The following is a 25,908-nucleotide window of genomic DNA, read 5'->3' as shown; positions in this document are numbered from 1 at the left end:
AGGGCCGGCCCTCCTCCTCCTCCGCCTGCGGCCGCCCCGTGTCCGCCCCGCTCCGCTGACAGGCGGCGATCCCCGGCCGTGCCGAGGCGGCTCAGGAAACGTTTTGCCGGCAGTGTGATGGTGGGATAATGCTCCCGCACTCCCCGGCAGCTCCCTCGAGCGCCGGGCTGCAGCCCCCTGCCTTGGCAAGCCGGGCGCCCGAATCGGGCGCTTCGGGCGGAGTCTGACCGCCCCGCTGCCCCCGAACTGTGGCAGCCTCAGAGTTAAAAGACAAAGAAGCGACATCCTAAGCAGTCCAGCGGCGATGCCCAGCGCCTCTCGCCGTGTTCGGGAGTCCTCCGCTGCCACAGTGCTTGCCGAACAGGTCGGAGGGTTAGCGGCAGGGAAGGGGAAGGAAACCGGCCCTGCGCTGATCAGCAGGGTTTCTTCATAGGAGTAACCGGAGCGGCTTACTGGACTCCTTGTGAGGATAGCCCGGCTCGAGTGGGCACGCTCCGGGCATTCATTCCGCATATTTTAGCCCCCCGTTCCCTCCTGACCGCCGGCTTCTCCCCTGGTTTTCCCCGAGCGGCAGAAACTTCAGGCGGCGCCGGCGCGCAGGTTTCACGCCAGCCCCCGGTAGCGGGGGATGCCGGGTCCGCCGGCCGGGCAGATCCTGAGCGCATCCCCCGAGCACGGCGGCCCCGGCTCGTGTCTCTCTGCCGACACGTGAACAGCTAAAAAGCATCTCCCCAGTGGCCGCGGAGCTGCTGGCTGCGACAGCCAGGGGTGCCGGCACGGAGCGCTTGCCCTGGCCCGCAAGGGTGGCGGTCACACCGAGACGGCGGGCTTGGGAGGCGCGGAGTACGTCGTTTTAACCTGGTTTTGCGAGTAACTAACTTGGATTTCACACGGTGCAAAAGTGCTGGATCTGTGAGATAAAGCTTTAGTCTAGCTAAAAATTTGCGGGCTGATGTTGAAAGAAAACTTTAACGGAAAATAATTACTTTCAATATACAAGTGACAATATTTTCGTTCTGCTTTTTTAAAGTTTGCCCCTGATCATTTTCAGATTTAAAGGAATTCTTTCAGTTTGTGATTCCACAAAATAAGGACTAGGCTAAAGGCACTCTATAAGTATAGATATTTAGAACATAAAACTTAGAAGCTGATGCATTTTATTACACTTGCTAAGGTAATACACAGATTCGTGCAGTGATGATGGGAAGTTGCATGTCTCCATGCAGTTTGATGTTTTAAATAAAACTTTTTCCTCCCTATTTTCAGTGATGTGCTTGTTTAGGTAAGCTCTCTCTCTAGATGAGAGAGTTGCAGAATATTTGAGTTAGTAATGTAAATTCTAATTGAATATGCTATTTCTCCTTTCCCCTAGTGTCTCAGTTTAAAATGGTGAATTACTCTTATGATGAAGATCTTGAAGAGCTGTGTCCAGTCTGTGGAGACAAAGTGTCTGGGTACCATTATGGACTTCTCACCTGTGAAAGCTGCAAGGTTCTGTACTAATCAGTCCATAAAAACACAAGTACAGCAAAAATGTTTCAAATACAAGCAGAAAAAAAAGGATAATAAATAAACCAGATGTATAATATTTTAGGTTATTACTCATATGTTTCTTAATATATTCACATAAAATTATTAACCACCAAAAAGGTTTAGGATGTAGAATTCTCTTTGAGAGGGACATCTACACAAATGCAAACAACTTGTTTTACATTGTAGTTTTGCATTGTACTGCTTTTTTAGTATTTTGCTGTTGTGATGTAGCTCTAGAACAACTTTCCTTGCTAACTGTGCTAAATACTGGTTCTAATTGATTTATATTTATTTTTCTGGAGGATAAAGTAGGAAGATTATCCTTAATGCAGACCAGCTTTGCAAAATCTAATGCAGCTTTCTTAAGATTTTTATTTTCATTCTTCAATATTGCAATGTAGATCTCTGTGATTATAATGACCATGCACTTTTTTAATGCAAACTGTAACTGTCACTTTGACACACAAAGTCAAGTAACCAAATAACATAGAAAGATGAATATACCTGTGTTGTTCTATTGTGCTATAAGGTTTAAATAATAGTGAATTTATGTCAGATTTTTCATGTAAAAATTTTAAGGGTTTTTACAGTTATTTAAGCAGTGCACTGTAAGTGAAGCTCCTTTGCCAGAACAATGCCATTTAAAACACTTAGTTGCAAGGAAAGATTAACTAAGCCCACTATATTTTCACTAAAAAAATAATCAATGAGAAGTGAATGACAAGCACTTACTATGCCTCCAGCATGCCCCACTGGGATGTAAAATAGCCAGAGGTATTCTGTACTGCTCTTATCTTTGCAACTATTTATTTAATGTAAAACTACTTGAAAAGGAAGACTTTAATAATTCTGCAATGATTTAAGAATACAAAAGGAAGTGGTCAGTGTCACTATTTCTGCCACCAGTGTTAGAAGCACAGAAGGCTACAGCCTCCTTAAAGTCTCACCAAGCTTTAAGTCTATAAAACATAGCACTAACATGAGAGAAACTCCTCTGGAATCTCGTGGCTATCTCCTGGGTTCAGCTAGCTAATTTAAAATAAACTATGTAACTTTGTAAGTGCTTGAATGGCATCTGAAAATTATCTTACAATGATAAAATGTTGAATGAAACACTCGTTCAAGCAAAACAGGCTAATTTTTGTGTCTATCATACAGGGATTCTTTAAGCGAACAGTCCAGAATAACAAAAGGTACACATGTATAGAAAATCAGAATTGCCAGATTGACAAAACACAGCGAAAACGATGTCCTTACTGTCGATTTCAAAAATGTCTAAGTGTTGGAATGAAATTGGAAGGTAAGAGCTATAGTCTTGTTGATGTCTTCAACTATACTATAAAATTATAGGAGAAGATGTTAATACATTGTATTTTATATTAAAAAGTTATACAATAATGGCTTTGAAATGTTAATAAAAGGTTACTTTGTATGGTCAGTGAAATTGTTGCTTTATTAAAAAACCTAATACATAAATGGTAGATCACTATCATTTAGAAACCAGTCAAAACCATGATGCATTTTGTCATATAAGTATATAGTTTGATATTTCAGGCTTTTAAAGTTTGTGAATTCATGGATATAGATTGAATAGTTTTGCAGCTTTTAAAACAGACTTAATTTAGATTAAACATAAAACAACTGACCAGATTAGAAAAAAAATTTCTTTTGCTATGGAGAGTGATCTGATTTTATTTGTATTTCATCTAGGGTTGTTTTGGTTTTTTTTACATATATTCTCCTGACAACAAGGCAGAACAAAAAGAAACAGATAAAATAAGGGTTTTTCTCACGCTGACTGGCCTTTGAGATTAAGGAACCAAATAATCTCTAAAGTTGTGTCCTATATTTTTGTGATGCTACACCTGCAAGGCCATTGCAATTGAAAGCAGATAAGGCATTTTGAAGTACACTTCTTGACTTCATTTCACTTTCTTATCTACAGAGATGAAAAGTGTACAATACCCTTTGAGATAACCAAATGCAAAAATATCAGTAACTTAAATTTGTGAATCATGCATGGTTCATTCTAACTTTGATATATCAAATATTAAAATTCAGATTTCATAGCAGATTACATTTTTCCTTGACCAAGGACAAGCTCTTAAATTCCTTACTGTTACAACTGTATGAAATTACATTCACCCTAGATGCTTAACTAGAAAAAAATCAGGCCAAGGAGGAAAACTGAAAATTGTAAGCCATGAAAGGAACCAGAAAGGACAAGAAGCAGTCACTAGGTTCTGGCAAAGGGAAGCTGTTGATATAACTGAAGATAAACAGAAAATCAGCCTCCTGCAGTTTGATTGATTCAATAGTGTCGTATTTGCCCACAAGACTGAGCCAGCATTGACACATTGCACTAAACATCCTGAATCATTGCATGTGCTTCCAAATTCAAACAGTACAATTACAGGACATGTGGAATCATTTTGTCATTGTTGGCATTAAGAAGGAGGATAAAATACATTTGTCTACTCCTACTTTTAACTCCTCTCACTTGCTGACAGTGATACAGGACTAAACTTTGTCTTCTGTCATTACACAAAGTTCAACTTAAATTTAAGTGGGATGTATACAAAAGCACTTGCTAATTCAATTTGGCTTACAGTTTTAAATTGCAGAGTACCTGTGAGGATACTGTGTATACAGATTTTAAATTAATTGCATTTACTAGTGATAAAATTAATTTAATTCATTTTGTTATAAGTCAACATTCATCAGTAATATTGGCAGCTCATTTTTCCTACAAATTCAAGCAAAACACCTGTAGTTTTAAAGGTACTGCAGAAAAATGTACTTTAGCTTTCTTATCTACACATCCATACAACTTATTTTCCCGTTTAGAAAATTGGAAGAACATGTGTTCTCTTAATTGTAAATACTGGTGACATTTATATGTGTATTTCTCTGATAGTGATATATATAGCCTTAAAAGTTGAGTTCATAAATTACCATGGACCAAAAAAATCATTAAATGTTAAAGTCCTTACGTGAGAAGGTACAGTATTATGCGTATCTAGCATTCATAATAAATTTTTAATGTCCTACTAATCCCTAAGATAAAAAGCTCAAGAACTTAACCTCCAGCAATCTCAGCAGTCTCAACATGTCACCAGGCTGTCAAAGGTTCCTCTTTCAATCTAATTGCCGTTGGGCAAGGTGGGCTTGGTGAAAGCTTCTCACTAGTCCATCACATATATCCCATGGTGACAGACACTTCAGTGACAGAGACCACCAGTATGACTCCCAAGGCAGCTGTTGAGTAGGATTTGTTTTAATTATTTCTAATTCCAGAGATATTATAAGCCAGAACAGTGTCAATAGTTTCTGTTTCACTTCTATTTTCCACATAGAAGGCAGCAAGCTGACAGCTTTCTCTCTGCACATTCCAACTGCAGCTAAACATTACCATAGAGCTCAACTAACTAGAAATCTCAAAGTTTTACACCAACCTGGACAGAATCATCAAAAGGAAATGCTTCCTTTTTGCCAAGAGAAATGTATTCCTCTTTGTGACTACTGAACATTTCACAATTTACATTTCAGATGTTTTGCTGCGGTGGAAGGCAGTAATGGAATGATTATAATGAGACATGTGGTCTGCTGGATACGTCTCAGACAAATTCTGGACTTCAGCCCTTGTTTCTTAATGACATAGTAGCTTGATAAAAACCCAAATGTACATTGAGATTTCCACATGATCCCATAGCAGGTGTGAAATTCCTGTAGCCATCCATTGTGTTTGTCCCTGTGTCCTAATCAATGTAGAAAGAAGTCCTTCTTTGTTAGTAATATATGCATGTGACATTTAAATCACTAGAAAAAAGTGACATTTGTTAAGTCAAAATAAATCCTTTTCCTTAGGAATAAAAGTGCAACTCTGAATTTGTAAAAAAAAAAAAAAAAGAGTTAAATTTTTATATTTCTGCTTCTTCCTAATGTATGTTTGATTACGAGTGTCAATTCCAAGTGTTAGTAATGATTTACTTCCTCCTTTCCCCTGACAGCTGTGCGAGCTGACCGAATGCGTGGCGGTCGAAACAAGTTTGGACCAATGTACAAGAGAGACAGGGCATTGAAGCAGCAGAAGAAAGCTCTTATCCGAGCAAACGGACTGAAACTGGAAGCCATGACTCAGGTGATCCAAGCAATGCCAACCGACCTGACAATATCCTCTGCAATCCAGAACATCCATTCAGCTTCTAAAGGCCTACCTCTGAACCATACTGCCTTGCCTCCTACAGACTATGACAGGAGTCCCTTTGTGACCTCCCCGATCAGCATGACAATGCCGCCCCACGGCAGTTTGCAAGGCTACCAAACCTATGGCCATTTTCCAAGCCGTGCTATCAAGTCCGAGTACCCTGACCCTTACACTAGCTCACCAGAGTCAATAATGGGCTACTCATACATGGATAGTTATCAAACAAGCTCACCAGCAAGTATTCCACATCTGATATTGGAACTCCTGAAATGTGAGCCTGATGAGCCACAAGTCCAAGCTAAAATCATGGCATATCTGCAGCAAGAGCAAGCCAACAGAAGCAAACATGAGAAGCTCAACACATTCGGGCTTATGTGTAAAATGGCTGACCAAACCCTCTTCTCCATTGTTGAGTGGGCAAGGAGTAGCATCTTCTTTAGAGAACTTAAGGTAGGTAACAATTTTATGCTATATTATCATTCAGTCAAGAAAAAAAATACTATTTCTTACAATCTTGTATTTCAATCAGGAAAGCATGAATTTTGTTTTCTCCCTCCCAAGCATCTCATTCTTTATTTATTTGGCTTGAAGTAGGCAGACTATTAGAAGGGGAAACTGGCCGCTGACTTCCACCTGAGCCTGTAATTAGTGTAGCAAAGTGATTCAATATCCAGTTCAAATTTCTGTACTTCAGTATTTATCATAACCATTGTTAACATCCTCAGAGCCTCACATAATCTTACTCCTTCCCTGTCAGCATCACTCACTGTCTGACTTGTACTCAGGGTTGTAAGCACACCTGTTACACCATTCCACATTCATTTATGTAACTATTTCATTACCTTACTTAACATTTGGGAGAATGCCATTTCTGTCCACCTCCATTCACACTTTGTATAAGTCCATATTTGGAATATTCAGTTTCTCAATGGGATATTATTTTATGCATTCCTGTGTGTCTAACTAACTGTGCAGTCTGAAAACTAAGCAGGATATACATGGAACAGAAAGCAATGAGGAGGTAGATACCTCAAGGACTCTTTTTGGTTCTCATCATCATTGATACATGGGGGATTCCTTTACTCAGGCTGCTACAATAACCTCTATGCTCTTATTTTTGCTGGAACACCAGGGAAATCCTCATGCACAGCTTTCTGGTGGACAGAAATTCACCCACTTATGTTTTTCAGACTTACTGTTAAAGCAGCTTTGTGGTCTGCTATGAGCATGTCTGGAATTTCAAGTCTGAAATTTTAAGCCAGAAATTTGAGATCAGACAATAGATATGAACTACCATTTTTAACCACTGTCTTGACACAAAAATCAGCTTTGGAAAGAATAATCTTCAGTCTCAAAACACCCTCAAGATGGTGAACTCAACTCACATCTGAGTTTCCCTGTTACGTTGCTAGTTACTGTGTTTGTCTGCTACAGAGAGATGTTTTTGCCACAAGTATTTGCTACTGAAATCTCTAAAGTTTTGTGACTGCCTGTAATTTCTGACTACTTTCAAACTAATATAAATTAACTCAGCTTCCAAATATAATAATTACTGTAGAAGTTCACTGAGAATTGAATCTACATGAGTTAAGAGCATGAAAGGGAGATCCACTGAAAAGCTGCACTCGGAGTGCTTGCCACAACAGTATGTCTGTCATGACCATAAGGACATGGACATATAACATAAAGCCACATTACAAGAAAAGCAAGCTGTCTATGCTGCATATGCAACTCCAGCTTCACTCCATTTTTTTGTGAGAATGATTGCAGGAATCATTGAAAGCTCAGTCTATTGAAAGAGAAAAAAGAGAGGAGGTTTACTTAGAGAGGAAAACCAAATTACACTAAAGACAGTAAAAGATTGTCACATTTTTGCTATCTCAGTTGTCTACAATTTTGTAGTCAGCCATAAGTCATGCTACTCATTTTAAATAATTTAAAAATTGAAATTGAGAACAAGTTATATTTCCAATAGACTATGTGGCAAATATCTGAGACCAGATCTTTCTATCCATACACTGGAGAGTACTTTAGTCAAGAGTAAAGTATTCTGGAGTTAAAAATTACTGACTTGCATATACCTTTCAGTGTAAAAACTTTTAAGTTACAATCTGCCCTAAAATTTCATTTATGATTTAAGTCACAAATTTTATAAGCATTCAACATGCTATACTGGGAACAGTTTCAAAGATGGCCTTCACCTCCAACCTCAGCCTGGATTATGTTCTTCAACCAACCTGTGTTTAGTAGAATGGACACAAAAGATGCAGAAATTTGTTTATGAAAATGCTGACCAACTTCTCCTGGTTCTGGATATATTATAACATTACCATGTCCACACGGGCTTCTAGAAATACACATATTCTAAAAATTTGCTACATAGAGCCTTTGGCTTATGAACTAATTTTCACACATTTGTAGGAGGCATTGCTTTCACCTTAGTGTTTGTACCCTTTGTATCTTGGAAGTTTCGAGGTCAGACAGTTTCATACCTCCTGGCATATCCCGATTATTTTTTTTAGCTGGACAAGATCAACAAAATTGCACAACATTCCAGAACAACAACAATTCATTAAGAAATCCACCTACATCCAAAATCTAGGGACCAGACTATATATAATGCTAAGAACTTTATGCTTTTTTGTTTCAAAAGATCAGACCCTACTTTTTTAACAGCACTGGGTAACAATATCTCTCTTTACAGCTGAGAGGACAAGAACAATATTAAACAAAAGATTTCCAAACCTTTCCTGAATGCAGTTCTCTTCTATCCATCCATGATTTCAGGTTCTTCTGATCAAGGTAGCAAAAACAGATACTTCAGATTGCTCCACAGGACATGAATACCTGTGGAAGAGGGTAAAAAAAAAAAAGCCACCTAAGAATATGATGTATTTTAAATGCAGAAGGAAAGGGAGGCAATTGTGATAAAGATGCAATTAGATTTTCAGAACAGCTAACTTTGTTCCCTATCCAGTCACAGCTGAGAAGTATGTATTTGCTCAAAAAGATATTTTAGTTTTATTACTACCTGTCTAAACAACTGAATATTGATATGTCTTTCAGACAAGACAGGTGCATTACCAGATTTCTGGGACTAAAAATTTAAATTACTCAAATAATTAAACAGCACGAAATTGTAAATGTGTTTTGTATGCAATTCATCTTGGCTTTGTCATGATAAGCGGTGCCTTGCACAGCTGGCTGTTAGTTACTAGGAGCATGTCTACAATTATTTATTGTATCTTTTAACTGTAAATTTTGTCTTATACCCTCATCTCTTCAATTAACATAAAGGATCAATCATATTCCTTTCTGCTAAATGTACAGATTTGTAGTTAGCAGAATTCAGCGGAAGGATATGATAAAAAATGCTGTACCAGTCCAGCAGTGGTTTAGGCCACATTTACCCTAGAGATAATAACAAAATCCCACCACCAAGCTACAGCTTTAAAGTTTCCCTTATTTCTTTCCTTCTGGTTGCAGAGTTGGGGTTTTTTTTAAGAAATGAAAATGAAAAATTCTGTTTTAAAACTTTAATTTCTGAAGCTTTTACAAGCTTATCACAACCTTCTCACTTGTTATTTACAAATTTTTGTCACCTTTTTGGAATATGTCACAATTTGAGGATGTAAAAGGGAAAAGTATGGACTGCCCACAGCATGCACTGTAGAACTACCCACAGCATGCACTGCATTTGAATATCACCTATGTGTGGATTTAAGTATGTAATTTAAGGGTAATTTTCACACTTGCTGAGGAGCAGATCCTCTCATCTTCATGCAGGATATCAGAAACTAATGGTAAAATTAAAGAAGCCAACTAGTCAGGATTAATAATAATGTCAGAGTAAGATCCAAGGCAGCCAATTGCAATCCAGTAAATTTGAATTGAACACCTGCTAAAATCTCAAACATCCCTACACATCTTGTGAAGTCAGAATACTTTGTAAGGAATAACTAAGCCATAAATTCTGGGGGTTGATGTTACATATTACTTTTTTATTCATAATGAGATATATTTCTGTCTTTATACACAGATGAAATAATACAGAGGTTACATCCCAAGAGACTTGGGATAATTAATAATAATAGTAGTAATAGTAATAGTAATAGTAATAGTAATAGTAATAGTAATAGTAATAGTAATAGTAATAGTAATAGTAATAGTAATAGTAATAGTAAAGAAGGCATTTGTTTGCTATTCTGGGGTTGTTGAAAGCTCAGTAAATATAAAAGTAAGATATATCCAACTTATCCTCAGCTAAGAAAACTCAGGAATGCCCTGGGGATGCTAGATTTGTCGCCAGCTGTCTTAGTCAGGTGAAAGGTCTTTGTACAAAGCTAAAAAGAAAATATTGCAAGAGTTTCTAGAGTCCAAAGGCTGCCTGGCCCCAAGGAATGATGCAGACATCTTCTCTGGACTGGTCTTTCCTCATCAGCCCACATCAGGAAATTCAAAGACTGCTTCCAGAGCTAACTATTACTGAACCCATAAAAGAAACAGTCTTTGCCTAGAGCAGGAGAAACACAGGGCCTGCATTGTAAAACAATCCTCAGGATACTTTCTTCTGGCTGAAGATCAGAAAAAATCAACTGTATGTTAATAGTTACAAAAGGCACTAAAAGAATGGTGACTCACAAAAAACCCTACCTTTCCTTATTTGGCTGTTTTAGTGAGGATGTCGTAGGTCAAAGTACCATGTGAGCACAAACCTTGTAGTGAATGATTGCAGGAAGAACCAGTGCACTTCATGGTAAAGAAACTCATCCTACAATTATTCACTGAGTTTGCAAATTTAAACCATTCATTGATGTCAGATTGTATCAGTCCCAAGCCAGATTTCTTGCTGTAAGTGTAAATTTGCTCATCCTTACATTAGCTGTAGCCCTCAAAGAAACAGTGGTTTAAGCACATATCTCCAAAGGACCCTGTCTATAGAGCTTGCACTGTACGTGGCATCACAGATATTTTGGCAGCTCATAAACTAACAAAGGCCTAGCTTTGTGTTACATATTCCCCAGAAGTGAAACTATATTATCAGTGTTTCAATTTATTTCTGTAAGTGGAAACTTAATCTGAATAGGATTAACCAAACTCCTGGAGGCTCCTAATTTCTTCTGTGAAATCAATTTAGATAGATGTAATAATGTAATACTTACATACCAGCTTTAATTTCAAATTTCAGTCCACATGTGGTTGAGAATCAATGAATGCATAGAAAGTAATGAATTATACAACAGAAATTAAATAATTTAATGGAATTAGGACAGAACAGCAAAAAATAGTTTTGGCTTCTGCTGGGGTTTTGTTTTTTGAGAAAAAGATCAGCAGTGAAATACCTTAAAAATCTTCAGGATTATGAAAGATTGATATATGATTAAGATTTAAGTAATCAAGTGAAATTTGATAACTTGAAGTGCCTTTGGACTTTGTAGTGTGTGTTTATCAGGACAGGAAATGCAACTCACATAGCGGATGAAATAAAATTTCTGCAGTGTTCTTTCAGTCACAGAAGCTGCCAGAAACTGAGGTGCAGGAATACACTTGATATCAGTAATCAGATTAGTTAATATGTTATCATGTGTAACTGTTGATTTTTAGTCTGATCAGTTTCAGTGTATCTGGAGCTAAGAAAAATATTCTTCAAACACTTAAAAATGTAGAGGAACACATTGTTAGAATAAATTTCATTATGATCTGGCTCTTCTCTGGACAAAGGCAAATTAAACACTGTGTTTCAGCATGAGGGCATAGTGATTCTGCAGCCTTTCTATAAAGTTTCTTCAGTGCTGGCACATTTTTTAGGCATAAAGAGAAAGATGGCATTCTCTTATGCCCTTCCATGCCAGAGCTGGTACTTTAGTTTCACTCTGGTGTAGGATGTTATCACCCCTGATAGCAAGAGACTGAGTTTAGTCTCTCTGGATTCAGTAATTTTCTATCTAATACCCAGTTAAGCATCATGCTGTGACTAAGAACCATGTTCTGTGTAGGTGTTTTTGGAAGCACTGCCACTTCTGCACCTGAGTGCACCTGCCCGCAGCACTTCACCAGCAAAGTAACCGTGAACAGCCGTGGTGCACTAACAAAGTTTTGTTACTTACAGAGAAAATTTGAGCAAGTAACAATCCAAAAAGCTGCCAGCCCCTAAGTAGAGAAGTAACAGACTGATTTATGGACACACTGAGTTGCATAGCTACAGCCACCCCTGCTACAAGTCCTGAAGCAGACACTGAGTTAATCTGAGTTTGAGGTATTGGTTACACAAAACAGAAGTTTAATATTACAGTTTAATTGTTTTCCTTCAAAATGTAAGCTTCCAAGTTTGACAATTGCCAGCAGTGACATAGAAAGATTACTTGGGTGTGTTAGCAAATGTGTATCACATTGCTGTAGGGCGAGATGAAAAACCAGTGCTCTTTAGATCTTGCATGCTGAGTAGTCCAAAGGCATGTTAAAGTTAACTCCAACAATAACTCTTGTACTAAGAAACTGAACAGGGAATGCTTAGCCATGTTGACAATCTGTTGTATTTTCACACAATTTTTAGCTGTTGCTTTCTGCTGTGAAGGCCTGATCATTTGCCAAATGATGGAGAAATTTACACATTGAAAATGAAACAATTCCAATCTCTTGGAAAAATAGATATATTGTGTGATTTCACTTAGTAACGTCACATTTTTATTGTCAGAATGACAGAGCCTCATTTGCAAAGATCTCCAGTTTTTGCAAGTTTTTGCCCAAAAAACAAATCCCAAAAAGACCTGTTTTTTCATCTGTAAGTTATTTTGTATAACCAGCTGTAGATCTTAGAGCAGGAAGAGAGCTTATTTCATTCTAATCCAAAATTTTTGCATGGTATCTGTGTCATTCAGAACTAGCACTTGTATACAATATCTGTATCATATTTCTGATCTATGGAATGGCTCCCAGTTACAGTGGAAGTTTGCCTCTATAAATTTATCAAAACTAGTCAGATTTAAGGATGTTTTTCTATCAACCTGTAGCCTTTAGATTACATGCAGTAAGGATGAAATCCCAGCCATACTGAAGTCACTTACAGACTTCCTATTAAGCCCTGCTGAAGCTGCATCGTATAAATGGATGTTCTATACAGCCTTGTAGAAGTACAACATCTGAACACAACATACCTAGGAGAGTGAGAAACTGTGTAGCTCCTCATCATGAATGTTACTGGTGCTGTCTCTAGTAGCACCACAAATACATTTTTCACAGCACTGAGTCGTCAGACTCATTATTGGAGAGAAGGCCTAAAGCTGAGAGCTTCCAAACTGTGCTGCAAATTGTAGGATCACTCAGAACAGGCTGGACACCTTATTCAGCACAGGAACATACTAAAGGATTTAAGTATTTTCCATCCCAGCACAGTTTTAGAGCTAATGTCGGGTAAATCACAACACACCATCTTAGCCCATGGCAAAATGGGTTTGAAACATTCGCTCTCCGTGTGCCACAGAAACCGCGGGGCAGAGCAGCAGCATCACCCCAGCCTCACTGAGGGGCAGAGCCGCCATCCCCACAGGACTATCCCAGCCCTCCTCCCTCACAGGGAGCCTTGGGGGCCCCAGGGACGTGGCAGCATTGGAAGGGACGAGACCAGGACACGTACCGGCAGCGAGGAGCCCGGGGCCAGGCCGGAGCTTGAGCGGCGCCGGGGGGACGCCCAGGCGGGGCCGTGAGGGTGCTGGGGCTGGCAGCCGAGGCGAGGGGCTGTGCCCAGCAAAAAACACGGGAGAAAAGCCGAAAGGAAGCGGCTAACTCGAGCCACGGCTCTGCTTCTCTGGGGCTGCCTCTGGACCGAGTGGAGGGTCGGGGCTGGCAGCCCGAGGTGCCGCCCGCTGGCAGGTGAGGGCCGGGCCGGGCTTGTGGCGGGGTCCGTGCCCAGCCCGGGCTCCAGCCTCGAGGGGCTCCCGCGGGCTCCCGGGGAAGGGGCCGCTCGCTTCCCTGTGCCCCCGAGCGGCTGCAGCCCGGGCAGGGCTCCCGGGGAAGGGGCCGCTCGCTTCCCTGTGCCCCCGAGCGGCTGCAGCCCGGGCAGGGCTCCCGGGGAAGGGGCCGCTCGCTTCCCTGTGCCCCCGAGCGGCTGCAGCCCGGGCAGGGCTCCCAGGGAAGGGGCCGCTCGCTTCCCTGTGCCCCCGAGCGGCTGCAGCCCGGGCAGGGCTCGCAGGGAAGGGGCCGCTCGCTTCCCTGTGGCCCCGAGCGGCTGCAGCCCGGGCAGGGCTCGCAGGGAAGGGGCCGCTCGCTTCCCTGTGGCCCCGAGCGGCTGCAGCCCGGGCAGGGCTCGCAGGGAAGGGGCCGCTCGCTTCCCTGTGGCCCCGAGCGGCTGCAGCCCGGGCAGGGCTCCCCGTGAGGCGGGACGCGCCCACGGGCGCGCTCCGCAGCGCCGCCGCCTCGCCTCGGCCGCCCGCGCCGACTGCGCGGCCGCGGCCGGGGACGGGAGAGCCTTTCGGCTGAAAGGGGAGACACCGGTTTGGCTCTGACATTCCCCAAATCCAACTGCTCTCAAGAAAGCTGAAAGGCGCGCATCAAAATTTTCCCTAAAATGTTCTTTATTTGCTGTTTTGAAATAGGGACTGAAAGTTGTTGCTATTGGCATCACTACAGGCACATTTTCAGTGCAACCGCAGAAGAAACAAAAGGGCAGATTTAAGAAGGAATGAAGAAAAACTACAAAAGTGATGAAATATGGTGGAGGTGGGAAAGTGAAGATGTAATTTCATGTAGATGTTCTCAGTGACTTTTTTCCACTTCTGTAACCTGTGGAATTTCAGTTACAGGTGATTAGGAAAACATTAGGGTAGTCCACAAAAAAAAAAAAAAAAAAAAAAAAAAAAAAAAAACCAAAAAAAAAACCACCGTGTCTTGAAAACACCCCTCATTAAAGCAACCATACTGACAAAAAAGCATAAATTAGTAAAATAAAATACCAAGTAACCATACTGCAGTGAAAAAAGAAATTTCATTTTATCTGATTCTGGAGGTTTCTGTCATAATCATCATTTGGAGAGGGAAAGAAACTAAAATCTGTGTTCGGAAATTCAGAAATAGAAAAATGCTTTTCACATCTAAATACAGCTCTTGCATTTGTTGAAAGAAAAGTTACTTTGATTTTTGTTGCTAAATAAAATCTTGGATCAAGTAAAATTAATTTTAAAAAATTAGTTAAGGCAACAATAAACACAGGAAATATACATGAATAAAGTGTTCTAAAAGTCAGGCAACTCTTTTAAGACTATAAATATCACCTAAGCAAGGCCACTATAATTAGCAAAGGGTGAACAAAAGAAGACATCCAGAAATAGATGGGGGGGGGGGAGGCTGGGAGGGTGAAATGTCTTGGTTAACCTTATTTGAGTGTTCTTTCCATAGCATAGGAAATGCTTCCAGCTAGCTCATGAGTTCTATTGGTATTAACTGATTTTAAAAGGACATTTCCATGTTGTCTCTATGCCAAGGAAATTCTTTTACTGGCGTGTTCACTGAGTACAGGAAACATCATCCTGACTAAGTGACACTGAATGTGAGGAAGAATTGTATCTTTATTCTGATGTTACAGTCAATACTGTCTCTTTTTTGTTTCATCTGGAGACCTTTTGGTATTTATTGGGGAATGCTTACTGCAGTCTCTCAGTTTATCCTGAGTAATGAGCACACTGGTGGTGCTGAGTCATAATCCCTCACCACTCAAGAAGCAGCTTTCTGCATCTCTTAGGCAACTGATTAGTCTGAGGGATGATCCAGCACTTCAGGGGAGGAAGAGACAGGGCTGTCTGATCACACGCTCATCTGCTTCATCCCTCTCCAAGGTATGGGCAGAAAAGACTAACAGTGATGGGAACCTTCCTCATCTCCATGCTATGGCCAGAATTCACTGTGTAAAAAAATAAATATGTGCCTGTAACTGCTTGCTCTCCTAAATAGAGAGCTGAACAAATCAGCCTTGTATATGGAATTTTTCAGAGCAAGTCAGGCTGTGCTTATGGACCCAGTCTGGTACTGCATATCAGAAAAATCTTTACTGTAACCAATGAGAATTTTGTCCAAATAAAAAGTGCAAGTTAAGATCTTGAATACTGTATTTCCATTTTCACTCATAGCATGTGCCAGTTTTCTGTTTTCTTCTGTAAAGCTGCCTGTGTCAAGCATTTAAGTTTCATTTGCCACATGCTACTTCTAAATTCCTTGTTATCTACTTTATCTTCTTTTCCTTTCTCTTTCTTGGAAATTGTGCTAGTGCCATGGCCACTACATAGGCAGCAGTAACTGCAATTATTTGTGGCTTTGGGTTCCACTGACATTGCTTCAATCAGTCAGTGGTTTCATTGACAAGCCCTCAAAATCTTTGTGTACCCTTTTTGGAAAAGGTGGAAATATTTGAGAAAAAGTTTCATGGTATGTGGATCATAAAGGCCAGCAGTCATCATATTGATCTTTCTAGAGCTCAGTAAAAATCACAATAAGACCACAAAGTTATTTAATCCTAAGTATTATCTTTCCTTCATGTAACAGCTAAAACATGTAGAAAGAATAACAGATGACAATTGCCCAACGTTTCTGTTTCTGCTCCTGTCTGTGGAGTGGTTTTAGGGCAATAACAACCCTGTCCTTAGAACTGTGGGAAATGGCAGGGATGTATCAGAGTGGCTGCTAGGAGACATGAGACTAAATTAGGTGGTGCAAATAAGTCTGATGTGCAAGTGGAACCAAAACTAATGTGTAGCTTGTACCCAGGTCACTATAGCATAAAACAGTTTCATTTTCTTTTTTGACAACCCCACAGTCACTGAGGTATCTTTAATCTACACATGGAGAGAAGAGCAGGACATAGAAACACAGCTGCTCACAAACAAATTCTACTGATTGTTGTTTTGGTTAGTACATATCATACTCATGAAAAACAAGAACAGGCAATTTTCTGCATCTGAGGCCAAGATGTGGGTTGTCCTAACACTATTTGGAATATTTGCCATATTGCTAAGATTTTACCTAGAATTTCAAGTCTGAGAAATCTAAAATTGCTGTAAAAAGTAGCACTACCTTTCTGGTGGCAGGGCTTGGAAACTAATAGTTCTTATTTATAATACAGTGAATAAACAACAAGAATATTAACAACAGCAACAACAGTAACAATTTCAAAGAGAAAGAAACACATGGCAATTGCTTTGCTTGGTCCATGGCTTGGACCCATCATTTACAAGATAGGTTCTTATTTGGCAAGTGTGGTCAAGGACAATACTGTCTCCTGATTAGGAATGAACTTGCAGGGAGAGTGTTCCCAATAGGAAGGGTTAGACCTCAAAGTGTGTATTTACATGAGTAGCTCATTTGGTAAAGTTAAACCACATTTATTTTTAATTTGCATGCCTCTCCTTTAAGTCATACCCTTCTCCTCTTGACTTCAGTGGGAGCTCCACATGTTTTGCCTTTGATTCCGCTGCATGCTGGCAACTCTAATTAGTGTTAACAGGAGTTCAGTGGAGTTTCTTGCTCTTCTTTCTCTGCAAAAGAGTTTACAGATCAGGTGTTGGAGCTTTATCAAACTGATACACAGTGCCTATCAAGAATGTATCTTCTTTTCTTTTCCCCAGCCAAAGTGGAACTTAACATTTTTCTAACAATGGTGGCGTAACTATGAGAAAAATGACATTGATGATTCTAACAAACTCCCCTTAGTTTTGATAAAATTGCTTAGTATTGGCTTTGATTTTTTTAACAGGTGTATTTTCAGCTAGTTAACACAGCCTTACCTTTTCAATTGCCGTCATGGTAAATTGGTGCAGTAAACGCAAATTAGAACAGCTCAGTTCTCTGGGGCTAGAGCCTGCAATTCAAACTAAACCTCAGAAACTGCTTTGAGCTCCAGAGGTCTTTTGTATAGGGGCACTGCTACCTGGGAGAAGACTGGGAGAACCCAGTCCTTTTTTGCAATGCTGCTGGTTTTATTAAGAATAAACAGGCCCCATCAAACCCTTGCCATTAAACATCACATCTTGCAAATAGAAATGCTGTTCCATTTTGAGATTTTAATCTCAGACATTCATACCCGTGTGTATGGACAGACACAATAAACAGGAGTCACTTTTCTTCTTCTTCCTAAGAATTGTCGCATGTGACTTTCTGTGCTCACATAATCCTCCTTCCAATATTTCAAAAGACATAGACCTTCCCAGCATGATGATAAAGTTTTCCTGTGTTCCAATAATAAAAGTTGAATGTACCAGTAATTTCCAGTTCCTCTGTGGCTGGGCAGCCTGTGAAGACTAAATCAGAAGTAGCCAACCTGCAATATCAGTGTGGGAGTCGGAAACAGATGTTCAGCGGACAATACAATTTGTTGTCACTGTCGATACTATATGGCACTTTTCCCAACAGAAATTGTCTGTAGTTGGAAAGGAATGTAAGGAATGATTCATGCCCCAAATTATTACTATTTTTTATATTACTGCTAATGATAAATACTCCTTGCTTTATTTTGTTTCAAATGCCTGAATTAGAGAGGCATATCCACTCAAAAATACAATTAACTGGGCTTGTAGCATGCGTGTACTATGTAGTCCAATTATTTTAAGGCTTTTTTCCTCAAGACAAAATATTGTGTTATATTATAACCAAGAGTCAAATTCTCTTCTTTAGAATCAGCATAATTTAACATTCAGTTTTATAAAATAGCTCAGCAGCTATTTACACAAAAAACACATGGCAGGAGGTAAACGACAAATTATTTCATGTGAATCTGAGTGTGTATCTATAAAAATTAAAATTTATTATATCCACATAATAGTATTTTTATACATATAATAACATTTACAGTAGTTTATGTCTTGGAAATTCTAATAGGCCATTTGGGCATTCAAAACAGATCAAACACTCAAATGAGCAAAACCCTCTATTAGCATATGATGGTAGCATATGATGCCTAGCCTTGATTTCCAGATTTCATGAATATTACAAAAGCAGATGCACTAGATCATACTTACTGTAAAAGGAAATGGATTGGGTTAGGTGCTTTTGAAATTAAATATTAATTTTTTTTCAGCGATACATCAAATATATGAAAAAATGCAGAAAGCCTAAGCAAAACCAAAATGAAATAAAAATTAATTAATATATTCTGTAGGAGTGCAAAAGAGCTAAAGATCTGATTGCCAAAAATTTGGTTATAACACCTATATTTTACATGAAAAGGAACACTAGATATTTTCAAAAATGAAGACATCTGGAATTTGACTTGGAGTTCAGTTGAAACTGGTGACAAAAGTGACCTGTAATTGCTGACTGTTGTGTCTCTGACAGACTTTTTTAGAGATACTAAAAAGAAGAAAATGTGTGTTTAATCATATGGCCTGAACAAAAGCAAAAGATTTTAGCACTATAAAATCAAACAGCTGTCTTATTTTTACAAATGCATGTGGCAACACTTCACAGTAATCTTTTTGTAATACTAATTTTGCATTTACTGTGTTTACCGTTGCAGCATTCTGCAACAGAGTGGTTTATGCTGTACATCAGGTTTTAGTCAACGGGAAACATGAAATGATTTTCAGCTGTGCATTTCTTTGTAACTGCTGCACGATTTAGCCTCAAAACCTATCTATTGCCCAGTTTTTTTATGCTTTTAGATGTAGTGAATTTAGATATATTTCCATAGTGGAACACGAGGTGATTTTGAGAAAGAGCTTGAACATTGCAAAATTTTCCAAGTCAGCATGAGACGAAGCAGGATGAAATAGCTGATAAGGTAACACTTAGCACACTTGTAATCAATGTGCTGAATTTCTCTGTGTGTGTGTGTGTCTGTGCAAGTATATTTTTAGATACATTCATGGGTTAAACTGAGTTTTTCATCAAGTAGATGTTGGCAAGTGCCAAAGTGATTTAGGATTAGAATGGGATTTAGGCTGATTTAGCTACAGTTGTATTTCTCATTTCATCATCATGCCAGGGATACTGTGACAGTTGTGAGGTTTCTTTAATTTATGAAATAGACAAAATTAAATGTCCATACCAGACATACCATTAGGTTACAGGGAGTGAAAGAGAAGCACTGCATTAGTCCTTACTCTTTTGTCTGCACCCAGCAGAGTTCTGAATGTACAAAACAGCTGGGAAACTTCCTATGTAGCACACAGCTTGAAAAATGAATTCAAGATTTTTTAAAATTTAATCTGATTTGGTTTATTTCAAGTGACTGTTATTCTGATTCTGTAGTATATCTCTTTGTAAAATATTAATAGGTACAGAAGTGTGCTATCTGGGTCTATTACATCATTTTTAATACTAACTCTACTCTCATTTTTCCCATCACGAGGGTTGAATCCCAATAAAACTTTGAACTTTGAACACTTTTTATTGCAATACTAGAGACATATACTAGATATATAGTAGAGCTCATATTACTTAAAATTTCAAAAATTACTTTATTAAAATAGACATGTTTACAAAGGTGACTAATCCACCCTTTTCAATCATGATGCATTTTTTTCATTAATTTTTATCTGCTGAACAACACTTTGCTGTCCCTCTTTGTCAAACTAATTATCTTTTTTGAAAAAGAGAGGCTTCAGAAGGAGACAAATGTTGATGTTCAGGTTATAGGAAAAATTTCCAAAGAGATGAGAGAAAAAGAGGTTACTGAAATTAGCAGCAGTGTGTCTCACCCACTAGTGAGTAGAGCGAGCAGCACTGGGAGGAGAGGAAACCCTTGGCCACTGCATAGCGTGGTTGTGTACACCAGAGTTACTTAGACTGCTCTGAATCTCATCTTTTGATCTCCGGCGATATTTTTCTCTGTTATGTCACAGAGGTCACCTGGCTCATGTGTGACAAACTGCCTGCATAAGTCACAGTGCCAGTGGCAGAGATTTGTAACCATGTCCCTGGTCCATTGCCTTTGAATTATTTCGCAGGCCCTCTGCTTTACATTTACACTCTGTCGGAAGATGAACAGGGGAAGGGAGTAAAATCAAGGGCAGGGTCTCATCCTGAAGGACAAGGGGAAACAGGTGGAAGGTTAATGGCCCTGGAGCGTATCCACAAGCCTCTCAGGCTTGATATATGGGCCTCAGGCCTAAAACGGGCATTGGCTTTCAAAGATATATTATTTCATTTGAGGAGAGACATTCTGGAGTTCCTGCATTTGTCTGCTGATAGATGATCCTCTGTCCACAATTGGTTATGGCGTGTGAGTTTTCCTTGGGCCTGCTCCCGTACATAAAAATTCTGCTGAGCTCTCCAACCTTTCGCATGCCTGTGAGAATGGGACGTGTGCGGGCCTTTTGGCAGGCAGCTGGATTTTTGTTGCTGCTATTTTTGTAATTCCTTTTGAAGCGCCAGGCAAGTGGGGGATGAAAGGCACTTCTGTTCATTCATACGCGGCCGGGCAGGGGCAGCCTCGCGGGGACACACATGGGGCAGAAGACGACGTCAGGGACCCATTATGCACTCGTGTGTCTGCAGCCCATGCAGAAGTCACTCCTGCTGACCCCTATTTTATTCTGGCACATGCCTGCAGAAAAATGAAAATGGGGAAATAATTTGCATAATTTTCATTACTTCCCTTGTTTTATTGTATTAAAGTTTTTTGGGTTTGTTTTTGCATAGGATTTTTGCATGTGCTTCAGCTTACGGGAATAAAACTAGGATAGAAATTTCTTATCTTAAAATTTTTGTGTCCTTCTCCAGAATGTTTACCTCAGGCACCTCATGAAAATGAGATGCTATGCCCACATCTCAGCAAAGCACCAGAGGCCCCAGGGCTGGTTCTCCTCAGTATGACAGGACTGTGCTGTGGGCAGGGCACAGTGCTTTTGGGACCTGGCCCTGCCCCATCACTTGTGGCCAGCACAGAGGGGCACCTTGGCATGCACAGAGGAGCCTGGTGGCAAAGGCCTGGGTCCAGAGAGGAAGCCAAATTTACTGCCACGATGGCATTCCCATGGCATCTTCTGTCATTGCATGACTGTCATAAATTGTGGGAAAATCTGTTTGAAAACCAAAGTGTTTAGCAAAAGCCCCCAAAATCTTAATGTATATTTTTGTTTAACATAGCTTACATAACAGCTTAGTAAATTCTCTTAATTTTTACCTGATTGTAGTTACTGTTACAGGATTGTGTATCTAAGGCCTATTACTTCATGGCAGCATGATTTTAAGGAAAGTGGGATATATATTTTTACAATATAAAATATATTAATTTATATTTGCTTTAATAACAAATAACTGTTCCGTTTCAGTGGACAAATTTTGCTTGAAAGAATTTGCATTAAATATACTTAAATATCTCATAGTTCTACCTTTTTTTATTTTTCCTATGCTACTAAAAATGCAAAGTAAATGCAGGATATATGACAAAAGTTTCAATGCAGTTTGATTGCTTTGTTTTTGCAACAGTAAAACTTGTACTAACATAAATTTTAAAGCATTATATTAGTACCATGTTGTTTGCGTAATTAGGTTCTTCTTTTGCTGTCACTGAATTCAGTTGCTAAACTCTCCAGTGTGAGAAGATCGGGCTCATTCTGCATTTCAGTCAGTTCCTGTAGAAAACTTGTTGGTGCAGTGCAATTATTCTTTCTTCCTTTAGTGTTCTGCAGAGTTTAAGTTAGACAAGTGAGCTAGAAACTTGAGAGATATTTAGTGTCTCCTGCAGCCATAGGAAGGAAATCTGAGTTGTTAAAAGGAAAGATTTAGAAGCAGAAATTCTACAGAGAGAACAGAACAGAGTGTTAGCAGGCAGGAGGATCTGCTTTTCCACTTGTTGCTTTGATAACGGATAAAAGGCTGTCATGAACTGCAGGCTACCAGCTGGGAGCAGATAGAGTAATCCCAGCAGAGGACTGGCCCCAAACTACACAAGCATTCTTTTAAATCTTCAAGACCATAGGAAAGTTATTTTTCCCCTACCATTGTCATCATTATTCATGATGATGTTTTCTACCCTAATTTAAAATGTTGGTCTAGTAAATCTACCTTACAATACTTTTATGTTTGAAATATAAGCAAATATCAGCAAATACCACGTAGTCAGAGATATTTCAGCTATTTCATTCAACTGCCTGAAGATTCCCAGAATAAATTCCAGAGAACTGGATCTCGATGTGCTGTAAAAAATCTCTGTCATTTGATTGTAAAGGTATATTGTGCCAAACATGCAGATAATCATAGGAACAATTTGTAACCTATGTCTTTCTTGTAATCAACACTCGTGATAAATGAAATCCAGAGGCTATGTTACTTGTAAGAGAATAGCAACAGAATGTCATTTGTTAGAAAAGGAGCCCAAGTGACCCCTGCCCAGAACAAACACAGGCAAACACAGTGACAGACAGAGCCTGGCAGACCCATGCATGTGTAGCCCTGGTGATGTGCATTGTGCCACCAAGGTCATGTTACCATCATGCTTAGACACATGCTTTGCTGGGCCAGGGGCATTTGTTAGCATGTTACATACGCTTGGCAAGATGCGGTGTTACAACCTGCATTATTGTGGAGAAAATCAAAAATATTTAAGCCCTGGTTGTCCTTCTATACTGTTCATTTTAATGATATATGTCAGGGTCTAGCTTACTTTGTATTCTTATGTGTAATTACCCATATAAAAAAACACCACTCATTAGAGTTCTGTTCCACTGACTTAATTATACTCTTTAATTAAATCTTGACTAACTGGGGGTCATTGCAGTGTCAGTGGGATTTGTCACTGTTTGTCAGCAGGTGTCTGGTCACATCTATTTCTGGTTTCCCTGTTGCTGTATCCTGTTTAAGAGCATGGTCTTTTTTAAATGCAAAGGACAATTATGCATTACTTTGTTGTGGTTTGTGCCGTAAAGAAACATAAGCTAATCCATTCCGTAGTACGAGCGCTCTCCCAGTCTTTACGTACAGGAGGTGGGGAACATAGCAAGTATAAACCTTTCCAAAACACAATTCATTATCTCACTGGTGCTCATTTTCAAAGGCTTGTTCTTCCTGCAATCAAAAGACATGGTGTTACTAATTTATCAGATAATCTTGTGTTCAACAGGCATAAAAATATATTGCAAATATCAATCCAGAGATTGATGCTACTCCTTTTTCCTATCTTCCAAACATGAAATGAATTTGAAACATGACCAGCAAGAATGAGCTAAATCAATATTACATGCATAACAAATACTACATGGCATGTGCTGCTATTGCTGTGCTGCTCAGAGTCAGAAGATCGAGGCTCCCGATTCACTGTTCCCTGAATAATTCAGTGGGAGTTCTGCATGTGCAATAAGGGCATAATAGTGCCATTTCTGTCTGTTTCAAATTTACATGTTTTGGGTTTGTTATTTTAGAAAGTTACTTAGGGGAAATATAATTCCCATGTTTACGCATATAATAGGCACCTAATGTTCATCTGAATAATTAATTAGTCAAGTCAGGCTTTCATAATTAGCTATTGGCTTTTCAGTATAAGCCCACAAAGCACTTGTCAATCTACAGACATTTTTAATTTATTAATATATATGTTATCAAAAGAGCTGCAGTACTTACCTAGAAAGCATTATTTATTCTATCGAGGCTAAGGAATCATTTAGATTCTAGACATGTATTTAGAATCTATTGTAACTTCCCCAGAAGATTATTTTTCTGTTCTGAAAGTTTTCAGAAGTGTTCTCTGCCTATAAGCTCTTGCTTACAGTGGAAATTTGAGTTGGTTTTTTAAAATCCATTCCTGTGTTACAAAGAACTTAGTGACATGTCTTGCTGACTGTAACATTATGTGTATTATTTATTTGCACTCAGATACATAATAAGCATCTAAATAGATGCTACTAGCAGATATTCCTAATGCAGCTACAGATTCTGTGACCAGACAGGGGCATCTGTTGATAGCACAAGTGTGACAGTGATATTGCAATTATGAGTTGTGAGGCTGTATGGTAAATTGCAGGATCATAAGATAAAATATATTTCTCATTAACTTCATGACCTTGTTTGAACTCAACCACTATTCCAGTTTTGCTTCCTCATATTTCTGATCAGTTTTCAAGTGGTTATTTTTAAAGGGAAAAGACATAGCCTTACTCCAGAAGTACACTGTGAGCCCATTGGTATGAAATTCATAAACCAAAACATCTGATTGTGAAATCTAGAATGAAAATCGTTATTTTCTTACTAGAGGTAGGTTAAAACAATCAGATCAGAAATTCTATGGTTGTTTTATTGGGAAACAAACTATATATTTCCATTGGGAGGCAGCATTTACTTCTAGCACTTGTTGAGTGTGAGGCACTGAGTCTTAAAAAGATAGTGTTACTATTATTTCTCAAAAAGGTGTTTTTATTCTGTATATGCTATAACCTTACTTGCCCTTGGCCCTGTTCAGGAGAACCACCCTCATCTTAGTGAAAATATTTAATCACCAGCTTCCCATCAGTGAGGTAAGGACAAGAGCTTTCCTGAATCAAAATCCTTCTGAGACCTGTACTCTTGGATGTGTATTAGGTTCCTTGCGTTATAAGTGGAAATGTACAAATATAATATCAGAATTTTAAACCCCTTCTAGATCTAAAACACTTCTATTATAGAATAGATTTTAGTTTGTTTGGAAAGGACATGATGTAAAAACCACAGTTTAGTGGTAGGAAAAAATATGCCCATTTTGGTTGTGAGATTTATGTAACTGTGCCTCACCACTATGAATTATGTGGTCTCACAGAATTCAGACAAGTTCTTGAGGAATACTGCAGCATCTTGTGCACCATACATGTTCTGCATACTCTAAGTTTCTATTGGAAGGTAGGAAAAGTACCAAAATCATTCTTTTGAGGTTTGGTTACATACCTCCAATTGAAAAAATGCAAATATATTTCTAAGGGTGTCATTATAAAGTCCCTCCTCTTCAGTATCTCCTGTACTAATATAACCTGCTGTTATCTGTTTTTATATCCATTCCAAAAGAATCAAAAATTAAATGCTAGGTTGCAAAGATCATATATTTAGTGTCTCTGTAGGAGTCAGAATTGAGTTTGCAACTGCCGTACAGTTTTCTACATGACATTTGTACAGCGTTCACATTTCAATTGGTGTTATACCAATATAAGGATTTTCTACTGGAATATCTTTAAGCATAGTAGTTTCTACCTGCAAAGTGTTTATAATTTAGACTGGTCTACTAA

At 39.1% G+C, this 25,908-nt stretch overlaps 1 protein-coding gene and 2 long non-coding RNA genes across 11 annotated transcripts in view; 1 reads left to right on the top strand and 2 right to left on the bottom strand.

Moving 5' to 3' along the window:
* LOC146766772 (uncharacterized) overlaps positions 1-13,640 on the bottom strand; it is a 73,530-nt gene extending 59,890 nt beyond the window's left edge. Inside the window, exons 1-2 of the long non-coding RNA XR_014956924.1 lie at positions 13,374-13,640; positions 8,486-8,587 (exon numbers count right to left, since the gene is read on the bottom strand). This is a non-coding gene — a long non-coding RNA (uncharacterized LOC146766772). The remainder of the gene's footprint in view (positions 1-8,485; positions 8,588-13,373) is intronic.
* NR5A2 (nuclear receptor subfamily 5 group A member 2) overlaps positions 1-25,908 on the top strand; it is an 88,924-nt gene that overhangs the window by 11,182 nt on the left and 51,834 nt on the right. For both annotated transcript variants that reach the window (XM_021547296.3, XM_021547288.3), the window contains 3 exons: positions 1,373-1,491; positions 2,692-2,833; positions 5,544-6,190. In XM_021547296.3, the coding sequence (XP_021402971.1) occupies positions 1,373-1,491; positions 2,692-2,833; positions 5,544-6,190 (908 nt within the window). The remainder of the gene's footprint in view (positions 1-1,372; positions 1,492-2,691; positions 2,834-5,543; positions 6,191-25,908) is intronic.
* Positions 20,155-25,908, bottom strand: part of LOC110479802 (uncharacterized) — a 70,850-nt gene continuing 65,096 nt past the window's right edge. For 7 of the 8 annotated variants that reach the window (XR_014956919.1, XR_014956915.1, XR_014956922.1 and 4 more), the window contains 2 exons: positions 22,194-23,728; positions 20,155-21,266 (listed from right to left, as the gene is read on the bottom strand). This is a non-coding gene — a long non-coding RNA (uncharacterized LOC110479802). The remainder of the gene's footprint in view (positions 21,267-22,193; positions 23,729-25,908) is intronic. The other variant, XR_014956916.1, reaches the window with a different exon arrangement.

Source organism: Lonchura striata, chromosome 8, assembly GCF_050655825.1.
Source record: "Lonchura striata isolate lonStrDom1 chromosome 8, ASM5065582v1, whole genome shotgun sequence".
Classification (NCBI taxonomy): domain Eukaryota; kingdom Metazoa; phylum Chordata; class Aves; order Passeriformes; family Estrildidae; genus Lonchura; species Lonchura striata.
The sequence above is the reverse complement of the archived record's forward strand: the minus strand, read 5'-3'. Positions and strand labels throughout refer to the sequence as shown.